This window comes from Hippoglossus stenolepis, chromosome 1 (assembly GCF_022539355.2).
Source record: "Hippoglossus stenolepis isolate QCI-W04-F060 chromosome 1, HSTE1.2, whole genome shotgun sequence".
NCBI lineage: Eukaryota > Metazoa > Chordata > Actinopteri > Pleuronectiformes > Pleuronectidae > Hippoglossus > Hippoglossus stenolepis.
In genome coordinates, this window is record NC_061483.1 from 3,132,334 (window position 1) to 3,153,184 (window position 20,851).

A 20,851-nucleotide genomic window follows, 5' to 3' on the forward strand; every position below is an offset into this window, starting at 1 on the left:
CAGCTTTTCACCAGAAACTACGAATGTCCCCGGAGATTCCCTGTGGGCAATTAAGGTGGTGTGGTATTCACAGAACATGCTTATGAATTCATTGCTTTCCAGGAGTTGTTACGCAATGAAGCTGTAATGAGGAATGTGAAGGGTCTGTGAAGTGTTTCCTTTTTCCCTCTGTGGTGTCGGAGCAGTTGTGATGTAGAGGTTGTAGAGCCCGGAGGCTACACGGATGCTGCCAGGAAACGCTAGCACCTAATTTCACATCATTTCTGACAACGTAAGGCAACAATTTTAGGCTGCATCCACCCGATTACGATTTAAAACCCATCACTGGCTGTTGATACCACTTAAGTTAATGCTGCAGGCCCCATTTTAGTTTGAAATATCGTTGTAGTGGAGACGGGCAAAAACAGACGATTGGTTCTTATCAGTGACGACTCAAGTAACAGAGGTGAAGGCAAAACATCGTAAACACGTTTGACAAGTTCACACTACACAACTTGCTTTCTTGTAAGTAAGTGCTTCACAAAAGAAAAAAAATACAGAGCCAAAACAAAACTAAATCCCAAACACTAGACATAACAATTATGAGTTATGATTATCACTATGAGTTCAAGCTTCAAGACTGACCGGCGACAGGGGGGTCACACACAACTCAAAGAAACCCCCGACTTGCACGTCTGGTCTCCAAACTATCGGCTGTAGTTGTCGCCGATTCATTCAGCTTGCTAGAAACCTGGTCGGAGGAGGCGACGTGTCGGTGAGCCTCCTGTCAAAGTGCGTCTCTAAAGCGTTAACAAACAGCTCTCGACTAACTGACTTCAATTAAAAGGGTTAATTAACAGTGGCTCTTCAGCAGCAGCGTGTTGTATTTAGCAGTTTATACTTAAAACCAGAGGAAGTTACACAGACAGCACAGGAGAGCAACAGAGCATGAGGTGTAACTGCTGAATATTAGTGACAGTCTATTTCCTGCTCCTGTGAGTTTTACAACAACTCACTGGTGATTTCTTTGTGATTTGTCGTCTGACGCAGGATGTTTGGCTCGTTGGTCCAGAAGGATGGATCCTGTGCATGGTCCTGAAGCGTTTTATACATAATCACAGCTGCTGGAGACATGCGGACACAACATAACAGTGTTTGACATGTTGCCAGGGTCCACTAGGATATGTCCAGTATCACTTCAGCAGCTGTTCTTAGTTTTCCTTCAAGGATGTAAAAAAAAATAAATAAACCACCAGACTGTTTGGTTTCAGTCTTTGGGGATTTCGATCTTATGGAAATGTGTTATTTTGAAATTGAAACAGAAATTTGGATTTTCTTCAAAGCGTAAGAGTAAATCTCTATCATTCTTTCAATATTGGTAACTGTCATACCTGAACACCATAGTTTCGAGAACAGCTATAACGTAACAATAGTGTTTCTACACCGAGAGACATCCTGAGACGATCGATCCTTTATTCACTCTGCTCCTCAGGCTGCTGGTGTTGCAGCTTCTCTCCCTAAAGACAGCTGGGCTCCACAGTGCAGCATGTTGCTGCATAAGCCAGAAACATTAGCATTCAGACACCGAGGTAGGAAAAAAAAAACAGATTCTCGAAGCCCCGATGCTAATGATCATTAGCACAGAAGAAAACATTCAGCAGATTCTCATCTCCACTGTGGATTTTCACCTTTTCTCTGTTAAAATGATAATTATTGTTAAGTCTATTGATATCAGGCTTAAATGAAACAAGGCTGTTGTAGGTGTTTGTGTCTGTCAGTACTTACGCTGTTTTCAGACATGGACGGAATTTCCTGGACATTCTCCAGAGTTTTCCTTTCACATTAAAAGAACGCGACAGGAGATTGTCGTGTCAGACGCTGACACCTCGGTCCATATCGCAGGAGGCAGGACGTGACCTCTGTCAAAATCTTGTTGTCTTCTACATGTTTGATTTCTCTTTTTCATCCCGAGATATTTGTAATCTTCTAGTTTTTACGTCTGCCTTCAACACGGCAGCTCGCTGTGAATTTTCCAGCATTTTTCCTGCTGTTTTCTCACATGCCGGGTTGTTGTTTTTTTTATCGCAGCACAGCTTGATTTTTATGCAAAACGTAGCCGAAAGGAGAGACTGTATAAAAGAGAAGCTACTATTGATTTTCACACAGACCAAGTGAGAGCAGGATTACATGTTCCCAGGGAATAGCATCCCCAAACACTAATTAGCTGTAAGCTCAAGGTATTGCCTGCAGGGAGCGAGGCAGTTTGTTCTCAGATGGTGGGTGGCATCTGATGTCAGAAGGATGAATTTGGGCGTTGGGCACTGATCTCATCGTCTAAAGCGGGGGTGGGGAACCTATCGAGGGCCATTTGACATTTTTACAACATCCTCTGCAGGCCATACCAAATGATTGAAAACATGCAGTATATAACGGTAACCCCTCTAATGCCGGGGCTGGATGATGATGATGATGATGATGGTGATGATGGTCATGCTTCTTGCAGCTGGTTTCAGTCAAAAACTTCTTTCAGTGTCCTTTAGTGTTTTTTCAATGTCTTGTAGTTGTGTTTCCACCACAGGAACTTTGTAGGAACTCGCACGTTTAGGGACCAGGGTCTAAACGATGTCTGGAAATGGTTTCACCTTCTAAAAAGTCCCTGTTTCAGGGGTTGTACATTACGAAAGTATAGGAACCTTTGGTCCATTTCTGCAATAGCCCATAACATCTGTACTTAAAGTTGAGTATTTCAGGTGTTTTGAATATGTTTCTTCTCTTCTTCTTCTTCTTCTTCTTCTTCTTCTTTCTGATAAACACAAGCTCAATTTGAATCTCGACCGTGTTTACTGTTGCACGAGTCATCTAGCGTTATCATCATGTATCGTCTTCCACATTACAGCTGCCTGGTGGACTGGAGGGGAATAGTTGTAGTTGCCGTTGGTTGTTGACACGTCAGAAGATTTGCCTCCCCTGGTCTTTGGACTGTTGTGGAGATGAACAACATTCTGCAAGAAACCTTTAGTTCCTTGACAGATGTTCCATCCTTGGACTAAAGGTTCTGGGAATGTTTCTGTAAAACGCGGCTTAATATCAGTCGTCAACTCAGAAACCGTTCGTCCAGTCGAACTGACAATTTCACATCCCTGTGTTCATCCAGTGAGAAAGTACTGATTACTTATGGACGCACAAGCGTACTGTAACCGGACTCGAATAGTACCAAACTTCTGATTCCTCACATTTCTACTGGCAGGTGGAAGTTAAATGAATTTTGATTGATGATAAAAATGTACATGTGTAATCTATACTGACACTGAGAGAGAAACTTGTTGCACACAAATCCCCAGACCTGAAAAAAAGCAGTAAACCAATATTTAATCCTTGTCATTTATAATACAACATAATTTGCATAGAACTAGACATTTTTACTTTGCTTATTTACATTAAAGTCAGATTTTCTGCTCTGTTCCAATTCGAGGACACTTTTAGCTCAACAGATTTAACTTGTAGGTTTTTCTCAGCCGAGGCTCCGCTGGTGAAGGCTGTAATTGTCTGATTCTAACATTAATCAGCCGCTGCTGTGTGGTCCACCGGGTTCACAAGGGTAAAGGATTATCCTCCCAACGTCTTCTCTCTCTTCTCATCATTCACACAATAATTGGTGCTTATCATTGAGGAGACAAAAGACATCGGTAAATGAGAGGTGCCAGACTCCAGAGTTAACAAAGAGGTCACACTGGAAAACAAACCTGCATGTTTAGACAAATCACTGTGTCTCTGTGGAAGGCACACCAGCAGCCTGAAGAGCGCTTTTCTGCCAACTCTGGATTTAAGAGATCAGGCTGGAGAGTCGGCAGGTTGGTGAGATCGGGTTTCCTGGAGACACGTTATTACTTCCCACAGGGCTGCACATTAACACTTCCATGTGCTAATGCTGCACACAGAGCCAGCACGGTAACATCGTGTATGGGGTTTAGAGCCTGGGAACGATGATGCCAGAATTGACCTTTACACATAAATACATGGAAAAGAATAGTTTCCCAGATGCATAAACAGGAATAACATTTATTATTATTATTTATTTGGCCACAGTGAAACCGGAAAGTTTGTAATGAAACTGTGGTGTTTTTAATCACCATATTTACAACATGTAGACATTAGGAGATTTGTCTTTTCACGGCGACAATAGAGAGCAGAGGACACAATGTCAAGGAAAATCACCGCACCATTAGCTTCTCTAATACAGGAATATATTGTATATAATGGAATAAGTGTGTATATAATAAGTGGAGCATATCTTATGAATATAAGTAAATTATACAGCAAAGTCTGCAACAATAACTTTCCTTCCGTGGTCTTTGGATGTTGTCAATTACAGATATAAATGTGATTTCAAGGTTTTTCTTTCTTTTTTAAAAGAATCTGCATGTTTTGGTTTCACTCGTCCAAAATGCAAATAGTGAAGAACAACACAAACAGTGAATTTCTTCTGTGACGTGTCACAAAGTGATGAACGTCTTTAAAACGATACCTCAAAGGATCCTGGTGTTGACGCTGCAGCTCAGTGTTTCTCTTTATTTATCTTTTTTTCACAATGTAATCAAGTGATGTTAATGGGATCAGTGTCTGGCAGGTTAAGTCTGTCACCGCTGTGTCTCATGCTGCGGCGTCCCCGTCCATCATAGTTAGTGCACAATTATCCATAACAAACACATCATCGTCTCCTCCTCATACTAAAGAGCGAAGATGCTGATCAAACTTCAGCTGAAGTTCAAAACTTCTTTCCAAATTTAGACCAAGACCTTTTTTAAAGGTTCTTTGTATTCACATTGAACTGTCACAACATTTTGGGGTATTTCTGAGTTGCTTATTTTTTAGTTTCTGGTCAAGGTTAAGCACAGAAAACTGACCCTGCATCTGTTATAGTTGATCAAATTATAATAATTCTCTAGTGTGTTAACAATTCTACCAATTTCACCAGCGACCTCCATTATAACAAACAACTGTCTTGTTGTTGTCCATGGATTCATCCGTCTGTCCTCTGCACACAGCATCTTATCAAGATTTGACTGAATTCTGACTTGCTTTTGCTGAAAAGCAATATTAGAAGCAGCGGTAAATATTTGTGAGTGAGTGGCTCGGAGGAGAAATGCATCATTTGAGGGGAACACCGTGTGTTTGTTGTTTCCTTGTTAGAAAAGGCAATACCAGTAAAATGATGGGTGGTTGTAAGATAAGATTGACTTCATTAGTCCCTGAGGGGATATATGTTTCGGAGCGTGACAAAAGACCCACCCCTGCACCAGAATATATATATATACACACGCACACGCATGCACGCACACGCAACAAGCAACAAGCAACAAGCCAATAGCTGCAAATAGTCCCATATCTTATAAAAACACCGTATATGTTAACAAAGCTTAATGAATCCCAACTATCTCCTCTGCTTAATGTCTCCTGGTTCACACACATTCACTCCACATAAAAGCGATGAATGTGAAACATGGTTGTCTGCCATAGAGGCCGGTAGCAGATACATTTCCTGCAGCCCAGAACTGGTGGGATCTGAAGCTGGTTGTTCATTCCTCTGTGGTTCTGCAGCTTTCTTTTTAAAGTCTGTGTTTGTTTGAGTTTATAAGATGCAGCTCTGTCAGAGCCATGCAGTAACTTGACGTCCATTACATTTTATTCATCTGTTAAATAACAAGAAAACGTCTTTCTCACATATATCATCTTTCCTCCAAGATGTTGCATGACCTGATGCAGTGAGAAGGCACGAGAGCCAAATCCCCTCTGGGCTAACTGGAAGCAGATGCTTGGCCAGCGAGGCTTCCTACTGGCTCGTGTTTATGTTCATGAAGCACATTCCTTTTCACCTCCTCCACGTGTCTGCCCTGCTGTGGCTATCGCCGGGCTGGATGTCTATACAGCTGGACGCGAGAGCTGCGACCGGGCCTCAAAACCATGGTCCCTTTGGTGAGTTTCATTGGCCCCGGTTCTCGTGAACCCGAGACAGCTGGAAGTCGTTCCTCTGTCACGTTGGCTTAAATGAAACCCATGTGGAAGTGACTCGAGGCCTGCTTGGGTCTGGACATCTGATCGAACCCCTCCCTGAAGTCCTGCTGTGGTGTCAGTGGTTCTGGGCTGAGAGGCTTTGTCTACGGCTCTGGCAGCAGGCCCTTCATGTGGCCACGTTTCTGGGCCTGTGGTGCTTCTCCACCGACTCTCTTTCTCTTGTTTCTCTGGCTCCCACACTGCTCTATATCCTGTGTGATTACCGTGGAGAGTCAGACTAACACAGATAATCTGAGCAGTCAGCTGAGTCACAGCATAAAGTGCCTTTTTAAAGCAAGTCGGGTACTCTGAAGTCAAACGCTGATTTCAGCTTTACAAAGACAAATAGTCTGCACAGTCTTGAGGAAAACCATGTCTGAAAGTATGTGTAATGAATGACTGCATGTCAGAAATGATTCAAAAACAAATAGATATATTCTGTAGTGGTTCAGGACCACTGTGAAGGACCCCAGTAACCTTTTCAAGAGGCTTACGGCAAGAGCACATCCTCCTTTATATGTTCCTTTCTTTTGTGCCGGGAGGAATCAGTTGCGACTTCTCTCTGGGCGTTTACCTCAAAACCAAATAAAGGGTTTTTCCTTCCAGGTCCGTCTGCCAGAGGAGAAGTAGGGCAGCCAGTAAATTAAGATATTTGGATTAGACCACTTAAGCTGTGATGCTGACTTTTATTCTTGTGTGTCAGGCACAGTGTCACAGAGTGAGTGATGCTCTGTGCATGAAAATCCATGGACTAAATACGTAATAGATGGGTGTAACACGCTGTTACAGCTTCTCAGTACTTAAACGCTCATCTGCAAGTCTTTGCTAAATGTATAAATTTGTAGGTACATTTTTCTCTTTCTAGATTCCATCGTCATTTCAGTGCAGCAAAGTTTGAAGACGGCCTCTTTAGCTCTTTTCAGACATGAACTTGGGGTCTGGACATTTGTTTGCCTTTCACATATGAAGCTGGGACATTTCCAGAACATTCAGGCGAGGGCTGATGCAGCTGAGGCAGGAGATGATGTCGAAATTCTGCTGAGGAAAGCTCAGTGTTTTTGTTTGCAGCACATCAACGCCGACGTGGGCCCCTGTCACCGAAAGCTCTTGAGTCTTGTTGTCTTTCCAAGTTGACATCTTCCTTTTCCATCCTGATATATTTGAATTCTTCCTTCATGTCTGTCATGGGATAGGAACGTTGAAATATGCCCACTTGCTCGATGTGGGCTCACAGAGACATATTTGGGACATTTCACTTGGGGTTGGCAGGAAAAGTTCCAGAAAATGTGCGGAGCAACTTTTGTAGAGTAACCCATAGATCCTTGCAATCACGAGAAGATTCACTGATGTATTAGTGAAATCTAGAATTAATTTTTCATTGTCACCTGTGAACTAGGCAACATAGATTATTTTTTTCTATTCTTGAAATATAGGCCAGTCTGTGAGAGCATATAGAAGACAACAGAGGCGGTTTGATGTCAGTGGGAGTCCAGGATTGTCCCACTTATGCAGTGTGTGTGTACATATGTACATATATATATATATATATATAGTGTGTGCGTGTAAACCTTATGTAACGTTTGGTTTGCATAGTATTTTTAGCAGGCTGAGAACATGACCAGGACATTGCCATGTTGTCATTCGTTGGCTGATTGGCTCGGTGTCACCTCCCGTCACAGAACAGTTTTACCTCCGTCCATACGGGTAAATTGGGTCAGCGTCTTTTACCTCGGTACATTTTTGCACTGAGGCGTTTACTGTGCTCGCTGTGTCTCCTGAAACAAAACCCAAGTCTGTTTCTGTCAGTTGATTCTCGTGCAAAATCCCCCTGGGTCAAAATAGCTGCACTGGTTTACAAGAAACACGATAGCTGCTCTACTGGTCGACACCCTGCGTGCATCCAGCCCTCATTTTCATTACACATTGCATAGGATTTTAATGTAGTTGATTCAATTGCATTTCATTTGTTTAGTGTAAAATCACGACATATAAACTCTCGGGGCACTTTACATAATAAGGTTGAGACCATCCAGTTTGTGATGAGCATTGACCTGGATAGGAAAAGAACTCCCTTTTAAAGCAACTATGCCTTTTACAACTTTTACACAACTTTAACCTGAAGTTAGCTGATTCCACTTATTTTGATGGTTCACTGACTTTTATGCATTGTGTAAATTTGTTCTGTGTAACTCTGGTGAGTGGGTACGATCTCCTGTGAGAAGCGTGGAACTCACTGATAGACGCAGCTTCATCTGTCAGAATCAGGTCCAGTGAAGCTGAACCGTAGATCAGTTAAAAAGACTCAAGTTATTAAAAACCAGAGTTTATCTCCAATATTCAGCAGGAATCTTTTGAAATATGAAGAATTCTAAACAGAGTTTGGTGGATTTGTTACAACTGCAGCTCTTCTGGTTCAGGGAAGCTGGGGATCGTGGGTAATATCCACCGTTCAGTTGTGTTTCAGTTCAGTGAGTGGGATGTCGCAGTCAGAGCTCCACTCTACACATTTCTCTAGACGAAACCCACTTAATTGCTCGGACACGGAGCCCAACAGAAATAATCCCCACGTGAGGCTGTAGAGGGCGCTGTTGGGGGTGGGCGGCCATCTTCCTCGACTGGTTAGGGGTTGAGAGGACTGGGGGACACAGAGGAGAGAGACGGATTAAACACTGGTTGTTGTAATGACGATAATAATAGTTGAGTAGTGTCAGATCTGGATCCTGCAGCTCTGGAGTCCCAGATTCCTGCTGGATGAGGAAAAGCACAAAGTTAATATCATGCAGTCGTGTGATATATAAACACATACATAGATTTGCTGTGTGGGTTTTTGTGCGGTGACAAAACCTCACGTGTTGACCAGGTTATTTTCTGCCATTCATTGTGTCTCTGACAAAAGAATAAACCTCAGGACGTTGTGCTGCACACACAGTAATCTCTCTCTGACACACACAAACACACACACACACAAACACACACACAGTCTGTCAGCTTGTCCAGATTCATGCTCACATGCAGGCTTTTTATGGCCCACAGTGTTATGAGCAGACATGAAGGTGTAATAGGAATGTGTGTGTTTGCTCCAACGTGATGGGCTTCCCCCACATTTCAGTTCCTTTTTCACTCAGGCTGTAGTTTCCCTTGTCCCTTGGTGCCTCGGAGTTTAAATTAGAAGATGTGAAGCATTTGACGAGCTGAGGTTCCTCTTGCATAATGGTAGACAAGTTTCTATTCTATGCATTTTCTATCTATGCGCTCAATTCCCCTTGTAAATATATCTGAAAGAGAAGTGAACACGTGTTCTACATCCTGTCCTTCGGGTGTTTCACCAATGTGCTGTAATGCGAGTGTCCGAGGGACTTTTATGAGCCTGCTCTTAGTGTTTGACAGGAAGTTGAGCGCAGGGTTCGGTCTTGGACTCAGGATGCTGTGCAGATGTGCGGTCTCCAGAGCTCCTGTGGTCACTCTTGGTTTCTCTCGGTTCCCCTCTCACTCCTCCGGCCTTATCACGGCCGACCAGACATCACTTGGCACAGAAAATCAGCTCAGTGTGCCGTGACTGTCTCCTCATCAGTTTCTCACAGCGAGGCAGTGATGAGGTGAGATGCATCTGTAACACGAGAGTCAGCGCCAGAACACATCGAACCGGCGGTTTTTTCTCACCATCTGTCGGGAGCTGGACGCGACAACCACAGACAGAAACACAAATTGCTCTTTGTTTGGGCGTGAGCTCGGGTCATTCCCCCTGCAAAGATCATTTCATTGGACCAATACACACCCAGCTTGAGTTAGATTCAGTAATCAAACCATGTTCTCCACCGAACATTGTGTCTGAAACAGCTGCTGATGGACAGAACCCCTCATTGGTGTAAAGAACCGACCTTGTTGTGGATGAAAATGGAGAAACTAATGGGATCAGTTTCATTTGCAGTTTCATTTAAATCTGTATGATTTAAAGCGTATTCCTCCGCCAAGGCCCAACAGTCCCCTGAAAGCAAGTCCGTCACGTTCACTTGGACATAGTTCTTAATATATATAATAACATATAGAAAATACTATTCTTTACTGAATCCACATTATCTCAGGGACACATTGACGTTAGGTACAGGTTCGTAGTCCTAATTGTTACCAGTCAGCGGCTGATAAGTCAGTTTCTATAGAAGTCTATGAGACTCTACTTCTCACTTAATTTATAACGTCCATAAACATTTTCTTTAGGAGTTTACAGTCTCAATCTCTAGTTTCACGTCCTCTTCAATGCAGCGTGATGTTCATTTAGTCAAATTGACGGCAGAGACGAGTCAAATAGACAGTAAATCAATGAGTTCACGCATCAGAGACCAAACGAGGCCCAGCTGGCAGACGGAGGATTTTCACTGGCAAGAGTCAAATATTCTGTCACTTTGTCCTCCTCTTGACTTCTATTGGTCTCCGGTGGGGAGCTGGGTACTAACTGATTTATGTTGCTGGAGTCTTGCTCACAAAGCATCACACAAACTGGAGTTGGCAGCTTTTTTCACCACGTTTGCACACCCTGCTAATTGAACTCTCCTCCCACACCCTCTGACTGCATAGGGTGGAATCAGGCCTTGTCCGGTTGAATTACTAAACTGGGCTGAAACTACTGGATTACAAAATGTGGTCACGGTGATACGACTGTGCCGTCCCTGCAAAATCCTATTTATATGTGAAAACCCCGAGACGTGTTTGAATTGTATTCTGTTCCTTCCATCCAATCTGAATACTTGCTGTGCGGGAACACATTTCTCACACCTCCTGATTTCAGCGGCCGTGAACTCAGTGCTTTATCCTGTTTTTGTTTTGTTTTTTGACCAGGAGCAATAGCACTGGCAGGGGGGGGCCGAGTTTCATTTGAACCCACAGAGACACACTCGTGTCGCTGAGGCTCGATTGTCGGGGGGGTGAGTGATGAATCTGGTCACTGAGGAAGACTGAGCCTCCACCGCACCCAGAGGCAGTCAAATAAAACACTCCACTGTAAAACAAAACTAATATCAAGTATTTTCTTTTCCCATACTTGAGTGTAGAAGCCATAATTGACATTTAGCCTGTGTTAGTAATATTTTATAATTTTTACTTCCGGGTACTGGAGCAGGTTGGTGGGTTTTGACCCTTTTTACCTGTTTAAATGTTTGGTGCGATGTTTCCTGTTGACCTTCACGTCTTTGTTCAAATTTGTATTTAATTAAATGCCCCAAAACTTATTTGGATACATGGATCATTTTGAACGTGTGACAGTAAAGATGCTGCTGATCCTATTTTGTCAGACTTTTGTGCAAAATGTTGATCTGCTTTGTCGGGAATATTTTGTAGCTTCTCTTTAGCAGCGAGGCTCAAGACAATAATATCTGCAGGCTGAAAACTAATTGGGTAAAAAGCGGCTGCAGTAATAAGGAGAACTATTTTGACTTGTTCTTTGAGTTCTCACATGTACTTACAGTATGTACCCTCATGGGTCTCTGGAGATGATCCTGGGAACTGGTTTAGTTTTTATCTTTCCGTGCTTGTATTTGTATCAGTAATAAATCAAGCATAGTTCTTGAAGTGGTAAAGTCTATATTATTATACGTAGTATATAATATGCAGATGTAATGGTCCTTACAGGGCTGTGTGATGTGGCCAGAATCTAATTTCACATTGCTCAGTCTTGTCTTTGCATATTTAAATATCTGCAGCTTTTCTCTGCTTCCATCTCCACGATTGTTTTCCATTTACATTGTCTGAGTCTGGGATAGATTGTAATTAGTAGATTAACTGGATTTATATTGTTCTCTTCATGTCTGTCGACCACTCGGAGCACTTTGTCTCATTCGCACACGAGACGCAGCATTCTGGAAAAGATCAAACCACGTCTCTTTCTTTTTAACACTCAACTGCACATTTCCGGCTCTCGTTCGTTGCCTCTCTCCTACTGTTTGACACGAGTCTGGTTTGGTGGTAAAAGGTCTTCGGCGTCATTTCGAAGGTGCCGTTTCTGTCTATATGAGACCACATCCCTGTGGTCCTCGTGTGTTGCCTTCACATTGCGTCTGTTGTGTGAAAGAACACAAAGTTCCCTTCAAACGTGGAACGTGTCTTCAAATTGTGTGATTCACGGCACAATGAAATAAACGATGGGGAATGATAAGAAGTGACAGATGTTATCTGTCATTATCTCATACAGCCCGAGATCCAAATGGAGTATTTTGGTACTTAATGCAAATGTGTTTTTATTATCTCACACTTCAATCAAATCCCCTCAGAGCCGAACCAAATTCCCCTAAAAAGCAAATCAAGGAGGCAAAAAAAGAAAGAGCACACAAATTTAACACATTTTTGGCCGAGCCTCCAGCAGCAGCTGTTTCTGGATGTGCTGTAGTTTCTCCTCACGCCATTGATTTTTTTTCAGTCGCGTCTCTGGCCCCAAAAGCCATTTAATGGTTTAGTCTCTAGGACTTCAGTGGTCCCAATGCCCCCTGTTCTCCTGACATGGCTTTGTGAACATCACATAGCAGACAATCAGTGGCTGAGTGCTGTTCTGAATCAAAGTAACATTGAACTTTTAAGATTCACTGCTTCTCCGAGTTTGGTGAGTGCGTTTGTTGAGTTTCTGAAAAACAGAAATGCACTTATGCTGTTTGGAGATTCACCAGACCACAGCTGTAACTTGTATCTGTTCTGTTTTCGTGGGGGGTTTCTAAATGACTGTAGTTTTGTGACGATATTCCGCACAAAGCAGCGTTCGATTTGGTGCAGATTGAACAGAGGGCATCAGAAAATGTGTTTTTCTACTCAAAGATGACATCTCATGGTGTTTTCTATTGTGTGAACTGTACTTCTCAGCCTGTGCTGCCTCAGAAACTCTGGGCGATGTTGTAAAGTCAGGACTTGCTCTTCTCAGGACAGATTTAGGCGAACTAGTGTTTGGCTTTTTATCACTGCACTTAATAGACTCAATGGTATCATGAGGCTTCTAATCAGCAGGTTTTATATGGGACCGGGTCTGTAATTGAGGCAGAATGTCAAGTGTGAAGAAACACCTCGCTGCTCACCGCTCTTTTTAAAGTGCACACTCAGGTCTGTGCAGCCAGCCGGACGTTTACTGTTCCACTTTTCAGAAGCAGAGGAAAGGTTAAAAACACCAGCAATGTTCCGTCCTCTTCACAGCTACGTGTTTCGTCAGTGTCCTTGAGCCAGGACATTGAACCTTTAGCTGGTTATGTGAACAAAAGTCAATATGGTGAGAGACTGTGAGCCTGAACTGTAAATGGCTGTTTCCTACCTGAACGAAGCTCCTCCTCCTCCTCCTCCTCCTCCTCACCCTCACATTTTACCCTCTCTTTTTATTTGCCCTTCCACAGACCTCCCCTCACCAAGATTTATGAATGCCTGTATTTTTATTTTACCGCCGTAGCAAGGACGTAAGAACAGTCTCTACCTGCTACCAAAATGAAAATTAATCTCCCCTTGCTTTCTCTCTCTCCCTCTCTGTGTCTCCCTCCCTCCCTCCTTCCCTCCCTCCTTCCCTCCCTCTGTAACCGTGCAGGCAGTTGGCGGGGATGGGAGATGATGGAGGACAAAGGCCCTCGTGTAGCCGACTACTTCGTGGTGGCTGGTCTGACGGACTCGTCCAAGCCGTTGGACCAGGAGATCCACTTTGACGATGTCTGCCACAAGACGGCCAAGCCCAAAGCGCCCGTCACCGACGTGGCCCTGGTGATCCGCTCGATGGGCGAGGAGGTGCCGCCGGGGTTCACCTGCATCGAGACGACGCCCGGCGGCCATTCAGCCGATCTGAACAACGGCGGCCTCATGGCGCCACAGATCTTCATCTGCTACAGGCGAGGTCGTGACAAGCCACCACTCACTGACCTTGGGTAAGTCCTAGAGAAGTCGTCATTTTGATTTTGGCTGAGGATTTACTGAGGTTTTCAGGAGATGGTTCAGAGGCTCTGTTGGAATCCACTCTGAAATAAGCTTTGAATCTCCATTGATCAGGTTGATGGATGGGATGAGCTCAACAGGCCAAGTTCTATCTGACCAACAGTCCAAAACCAGAAGATTTTCAATTAACTGTCACATGGGAGGAGGATAAGCAGTCATTCATCATAAAGTAGAGGCAGGAAATAAAGAAACAGTTTTTTCTTTGAAGAATTATTTAATTATCACATTTTTTTTTACCAACTAGTTAATTGACAAATCGTTTCAACTCTCATTAAAATCTAATGAAGTCCGAGTTTACATACACAGACACTTTAGGAAGTGCTGCGCTCCGTGTGAAAATCCCTCCAGTGCAGCAGCTTCCTGTCTGCAAGTCACTGGCATGAGTTTGCTGCAAAAAGAGGAAAAGCATGAATCGCCGTGGCAGGTGTCGTCCTCAGCAACATCTCCTGAACATCGTGTGAACTCGCTGCTGTTTGTTCAGTCCTCTCACACTTCAGCCCGGCTGAGGCAGGTGGTGACAATGCTAAGGAGGCTAACACGGGCCTCTGACACGACAGAGTGCGGTGCTTATCAGGCACTGACACGGGCGCTCTGCTCAGGACGGTATCAGCAGCTTGGGTGTGTGCTGATCCCGTCCTGAGGGGCTGCACTTCCCAGACTGTGGCAGGACTAATGGGAAGCTTGGGGGGGGGGGACTCATTGCCGCACAAGATTGTGAATTTTTGCTGCAGATGGAAAAGTATTATTATCTGTGAACAGGGGTCATATTGATATCAAGTTGGCTTAATTCAGCACTGGCACCTCCAGTGTTTCAATCAGTAAATTGCAGAGCCGTCAATAATACAACTTTATTAACCGTAAACCTAATTGATGTTGCACCTTTCACAGATACAAAGTGCTTTACAAGACAAAATCGAAGAATTGAAGGCACACGAGAGGAAAGAGGAGCGCGTTGCTCCAGCTAAACAGATTTATCACCATATTGCATTTACAAAGATTGAGATCAGAACCATAACATGGACACAGAAATTCTCAATCTTCATCGTCTTAGCTCCACACTTCTCGGATTATTATTCGTTGAGAATTTCGCAAAAATGTCTCACAATGTTAAAGAAAGTGATAATAAAAATCTTAATGGGTTCTTCCTTTCACCAAGTTTCAATAAAAATCTGTTCTGTAGTTTTTATGTTCTCCTGCGTATTGAAAAAACAGCAATGAAACTTTAACTTCCTCAGCAGAGATGATGATTTAAAATAGCCACAAAGATCAGAGCCAAGATAAAGACATGCTAAATAGTTTTTAAAACCTCAAGGTGAGTTCAGACACCAAGTCCTGAGAAAGTTATTAAAGTGAGAAACTAATATAAATGTGTCTTAAGGAGAGATTAATAGAGGGTTATTAACCCTAACGCTGAAACATCTTTTAGGAGCTGATGGCCTTAACAAAAGACGAACACATTAAATATCAACATTATCTGTGTGAAGTAGAACGTCTGCTCTTATTCCCTGAAGTTCATTTTTCAGTTTTTTTCGAGTGGAGTTCGGCCGCTTCAGCAAAAAACAACAAAACAAAGACCAGCTCCTTTTTAGAAAATCCTGCAGAAAACCGTGACCTGCTTTTACATCTACAGTCGGTCAGAGAAACGTCTAATTTACAAAACATAAAAACCAGTTTAACGTTCCACACGCTTTGATTTGTCGCCGACCAATAAAAAGGCGTGAAATCAACCTCCCTGCTCCGAGTCTGGATCGACAGGACGCTGCCTGGTTTGACAGCAGAGAGAGACGTGCTGTCAGTGTTCGGTCCTATTGTGAGCGAAATGGAAAAACAGACAATCCCACATTTGACCACTTTAAATTCTGTTCTCTTTTCAGCCACAAAATGCCTGTCGAGGTCCACTTGAAGTCGTAATGGATGAGAAGTGCATAATGGAAGCACAAAGAGGGGTGTTTAAAATTACTGCTGCGATTATACCGCTGAGTACTTGTCCTCTAAGTGCTTTGTGTGAGTGTCCCCTTGTGTCTAATTGTACTGGGTTAATATGTTTTCACTGCACCGTCCCACACAGCAAATAGTATCTGATTTATTTAAGCACTAACGTCTAATAAGGTATTGTCTCGTATGTTGTGAACAATATATTCTAATCTTTTAACAATCAGTATTTTCTGGGTTTATTGTAGGGTCATTTTGAATCAGATTTCAATGTCACGAGGCCACGCTATTTATCTAACGGCAACAAATTGTTGTTCTTTGTATGAAAACACTTCTTAAACACGACAATATCTATTATAGTTGTAAACAAGAAGGACGCTCTGAGAGCACAGACCTCCGCGAAGGCTACTTCCCCATCTCGCCATTTCAAAGGAGCATTTCCCATTAACTATCTACACATATTCTAACATGTGCTATAATGTGATGTGTGCAATAGTTTCATAATGAACCCAAAAAGTTTTTCCACTCAATAATCACACAGGAGATCTTTAACTTGGTGTTTTGCTCCGTTGATGCATTTGTTTAGCCGTGTGCAGCGGTGCTTGCTGTGTGCTCACTCACGCTATCGTCCAGAAAGTTGTTAGCGTCGTCGCACGCAGTCAGACTTTCCTGACACATCCTTCCACCACGTTTTGTGTAAATCAGTCCTGTAGTTTTGTGTAATCCTGCTCACCAACACAAAACTAAAACATAACCTCCTTGGTGAAGCTAAATTAGTTGTAATCTAAACTATGATCGAGCAACGATACTAATTGTGGATTTAGGTCGAACTGTGCTCAAGTTTAAAGTATTGTTCTTTAAAAGAAAGGGACGCTGCAGCGTTTTTAAAAAATCCGACATTTCATGAAATGTTGCTTTGCAGGTCATGAGGTACAAAGCAGACATTTGGCTGAATCAGCTCTTTTCTGTGAAAACTGGGATAAATGCCTAAAGTTACAATGAAATCTGGGGCTCCACCTAATTGGCCCAGTGAGATCATGACTGCATATTGTGTTCATTAGTTCTACACAGTGATCACACTGAGAACGACACGATCTCTGGCTGACTCCTGCCTCTTCTCCCCAGTGTGTTGTTTGAGTGGAAGGAGCGACTGAAGCAGGGCTGCCACCTCATCCAGACCACGCCCACCGGTCGTCCGGCCAACATCAGCGGCAATTCCTCTCAGCGCATCTACGTCACGTACCGCCGGGCGCCCGAGAGTCAGCCACACGCCGCCCTGGCCGTCACGGACATCTGCATCATCATCCCGAGCAAGGGGGAGTCACCGCCGCACACCTTCTGTAAGGTGGAGAAGAATCTCAACAGCAGCATGGTGAGAGAGACGCGGATCTTTAGAAAACTTGTTACCACTGCTACACAAACCGATTTTCATAATGTTTTTATGTCCAAGTTGCAATCAGTGTTACATCATAGCGTTCTGACAGGCGACACCATCTGTTTCACTTGTTCATAGACATAAGAAGTATTTCGATGATTTTTGTTTATTAGCGGTAGAGCTCCACCCAAATGATCATTTAGTCCGACGCTGCAGAGGTTAAGTATAATCGTCACATCACGGAGTTGACTGACAAGGATAATGAGGATTTGGTGTCGGAGGACAGTAAAACATTATGGATGTTTTAAAAATATTGCCGCAACTCTTCATGGGGTCGCAATTGTACGATAACTTTCTCCTTTCTGCTCTTTTTTTGGTTTGTTAGTGGGGCTCGTCTGTTTACCTGTGTTACAAGAAGTCTGTGGCCAAAACCAACACAATAGCCTACAAAGCAGGTAAATCCCTTACCTCCTGGTGCACACAGATCCAAATACCGATGTTTTCCTCCTGTTCCTGGCGATTCAAGATATCAAGTAATGTGTTGTCTGTGAATACTTTCCATCCAAAAATGTATTTGAAGAGATAAGTGTGAAATGTGGCATCAAGCCTCATGTGTTAGAACCGTACTGTTGCAGCAGCGTCTCCAGAGGAGGGTCGGCTGCTGCAGGAGGAAACTGCTGCAGCTGTGCTCACATGCTCAGGCTTGTTGAAGCATGTTGATGCCTCAGATTTGGAATAATGAGATAAGCCTCTGCACGCCTTTTTATTTTTCCTCTTTAAAGGGTTTAAATGGTTGCCATATCTATGAAGGATTATTTCACATTAAATCCATTTGGGCTTTTCGGTGCCAAAAACACTCTGACAGCCGATCGCACCGTCGGCTCAGCGGCTGCGTTCGACTCAGATTGGCTTTTTGTCGTCGACGTCTTGAATAAGCAGCAGACTGTGAATGGAGAGATTCTATCCGTTTCTCTCTATTGCTTTGGATGAGTCAGCTCAGAGACATGTAGTTTGTTTTCAAAAATTCCCTGGCCAGGAAACATGCCGCATGCATCAAGCTTTGGAAACGGATGTGTTTTGCCACATCTGTCTTTGTTTCCAGACGGATGCAGGAGTTTGAACTGAACAAGCAAAGCTGCTTTTTGTTGATGAATCCGTGGTTTTTGTAGGAAAGGAGCAGAAACCAACTAAAGTGTGTAGAAACCTCATGAGACTGACAGGGATGTGCTGAAATCACATCAGTATGCACTCACTCTGCAGTTTATGTGGTATAACTAAATATGTAATATGCAACAAGAGTGAAACCGGAATACTTGTGAATATTGCACAGTCATTGGTGTGTGTGTGCGCGCGTTTGTGTTTATGCAGATTGTGGATTAAACTATTTATTCATGAGTGTTATGGCCTGACAGACAAAAATATTCCCCCCCGAAAAAAGCAACTTGAGTTGCTGACTGCATGACACAGCAGTTTCTGTTTATTTCCTCAACGGGTCTCGAATATAGCTACGAACAACGTGAAGAATTATTCTCTTATTATCAAAGTTACAAACAAAGTTCCCACTGCACATACACATAAATAATATGAACCTCCTCCACCATCGCTGGAACATCGTACACAAACATTGAAGCTGAGAGTTTCGCAACGTGCCAACAAAAGCTCCCCGGTTGGCGCCTGATCTCCATAGTTGGGAGACCAGCCATACAACTCGGGGGTTCCTCCTGGTGAAACACATTCTGGTCTCCAACCAAACCGCTAACATCTCGAGACCTGTGGCAAAAAGTTTGTGGCATGGGGCCTTGTCAGGGGATTTCCAACCGTGGGGTCGTTGCAGTCTGCTGTATATATAACCAAACGTAGACTTCAAGGTGGTCCACACACAATTGTTGTGGCTGTAGACTGGGGGCTTAAGACTTAAGGCTATCACCAGGCAATTGCCCTCTTTGCTTGTTGCTTCACCCTTGGAGGTTCAAAATGAGGACATCTGAGGAGTGTTTGATGAAACATGTTTGTAGGTTTGTAACTTGTTTTAAACAACACAAACTGTTTGTGTGTCTGTTAGTGATGCTTGTGTTGCGTCATCTCTGAGCCAAAGTTAGATGTTGCCCAGAGTGAGCAAAAATAAAATCTCAACTCTCATTGTTTGTTGTTCGTGTCCACTGACAGTGACTAATCACCTAAAGGCCTCATTACCAAGCACTGGTTTCTTATTACAGAGCCGTTGAAACACTGAGTCGATGAAGTCGCACGGAATCATTGTGACTTAGATAAACCGAACTTGTTTTGTTTCATTCTAAGCTCGTTAGAAAGACAGTTCTGAATCTGGATTAGCTGTTAATTGGTAATCACAGGGGGAAGCTGCACTTTGCATCTCCCTTAATTGAGCCGGTTTGTTTATTTTTTTTTATTTCCTGTTAGGTTTATTCAGCAGATATCCAGAGGAGGACTATGAGTCATTCCCGCTGCCGGAGTCGGTCCCTCTCTTCTGCCTTCCCATGGGGGCCACGATCGAGTGTTGGCCGGCAAACACCAAATACTCCCTCCCTGTATTCTCCACCTTTGTCCTCACAGGATCCTCTGGAGAGAAGGTAAGACGGAGGAGGATCTCTATTCTACTTTCTGTCCGTCTCTCGCAGCTACACCACGAACAAACACCTCTGTAGCAGCAGCAGCAGCAGCTATAAGAGGCTGGCAGTGACCGTTAGACCTCATCAGCCGACTGTAACTGCCGTCTGTACAGCTGACGCGACCACAGTGTGGAACGAGAAAACCACAAAGCTCTGGATGCCACAAGGGAAAGTGGGTCAGGCATGCATGTCGCTTTTGTCTGTAGAAAACCTTGCATCTCCACATCCAGGCTTTGTTTGGTTTTTTTTAGCAGGCGCTTATTGGCGGAAGAAGAAAAAGATAGAAACTGAATGAGGGTTGTTTGTTTTTTTTCTGGAGAAGTCAGTTTGTGAACACGTGCACTGGGGAAAGTTTATTCACCGAATTAACCGACATGAGAGACACCACATTTTCTGTTAATTTCCCAGCCCTACTCTGACGTGTACTTCCTCATTTATACATCATATCCCAGTTCTGTGGGTTGGATAAAATGTTATCCCAGTTTAAAGAAACTTAAAAACACACAGCTCTGGATAGAATTTTTTTCTTACAGCTGCCCCACAGACTCTAAATAAAGATGGATGACATGACAGCTAAAAAGTGAAGCCAGATCAACTGGCTCGCTCCCTGGTGGCTGGCTGCGGTAAAGGTCATAAAACCCTGCCTCCTCCAAGTTAGTGGACGGGACATGGACCAAATTAGAAAGTCAAAGTGATCGTGAAATACATGTTTTCTATTATTTATGTTTTTTTTTAAGTAGTTCTTATCACATGGATGTGTTTTCATGTTTCTGATAAGTTAGTTTTTTGATTTGATCGTGAAAAGTTTCACGTTTCCAGGAAGCAGAGGGGATTTATTTGACCTGATGTTGATACTGGCTCAGCTAACTGCTGCTGGTTTGGCACTCACAGTATCGATGTTGAATAAAGGTGAAACACCAGTGCTCTACACTTTCTTTATTTCTAT

General features: G+C 43.4%; 1 protein-coding gene across 6 annotated transcripts in view; it reads left to right on the forward strand.

Moving 5' to 3' along the window:
• The window catches only part of LOC118114915 (C-myc promoter-binding protein-like), a 53,104-nt gene that overhangs the window by 2,390 nt on the left and 29,863 nt on the right, over positions 1 to 20,851 (forward strand). For all 6 annotated transcript variants that reach the window (XM_035165714.2, XM_047342680.1, XM_047342691.1 and 3 more), the window contains exons 2-5: positions 13,574 to 13,904; positions 17,029 to 17,275; positions 17,664 to 17,733; positions 19,697 to 19,866. In XM_035165714.2, coding sequence (XP_035021605.2) covers positions 13,594 to 13,904; positions 17,029 to 17,275; positions 17,664 to 17,733; positions 19,697 to 19,866 — 798 coding nt within the window. In that variant the 5' untranslated portion in view covers positions 13,574 to 13,593. The remainder of the gene's footprint in view (positions 1 to 13,573; positions 13,905 to 17,028; positions 17,276 to 17,663; positions 17,734 to 19,696; positions 19,867 to 20,851) is intronic.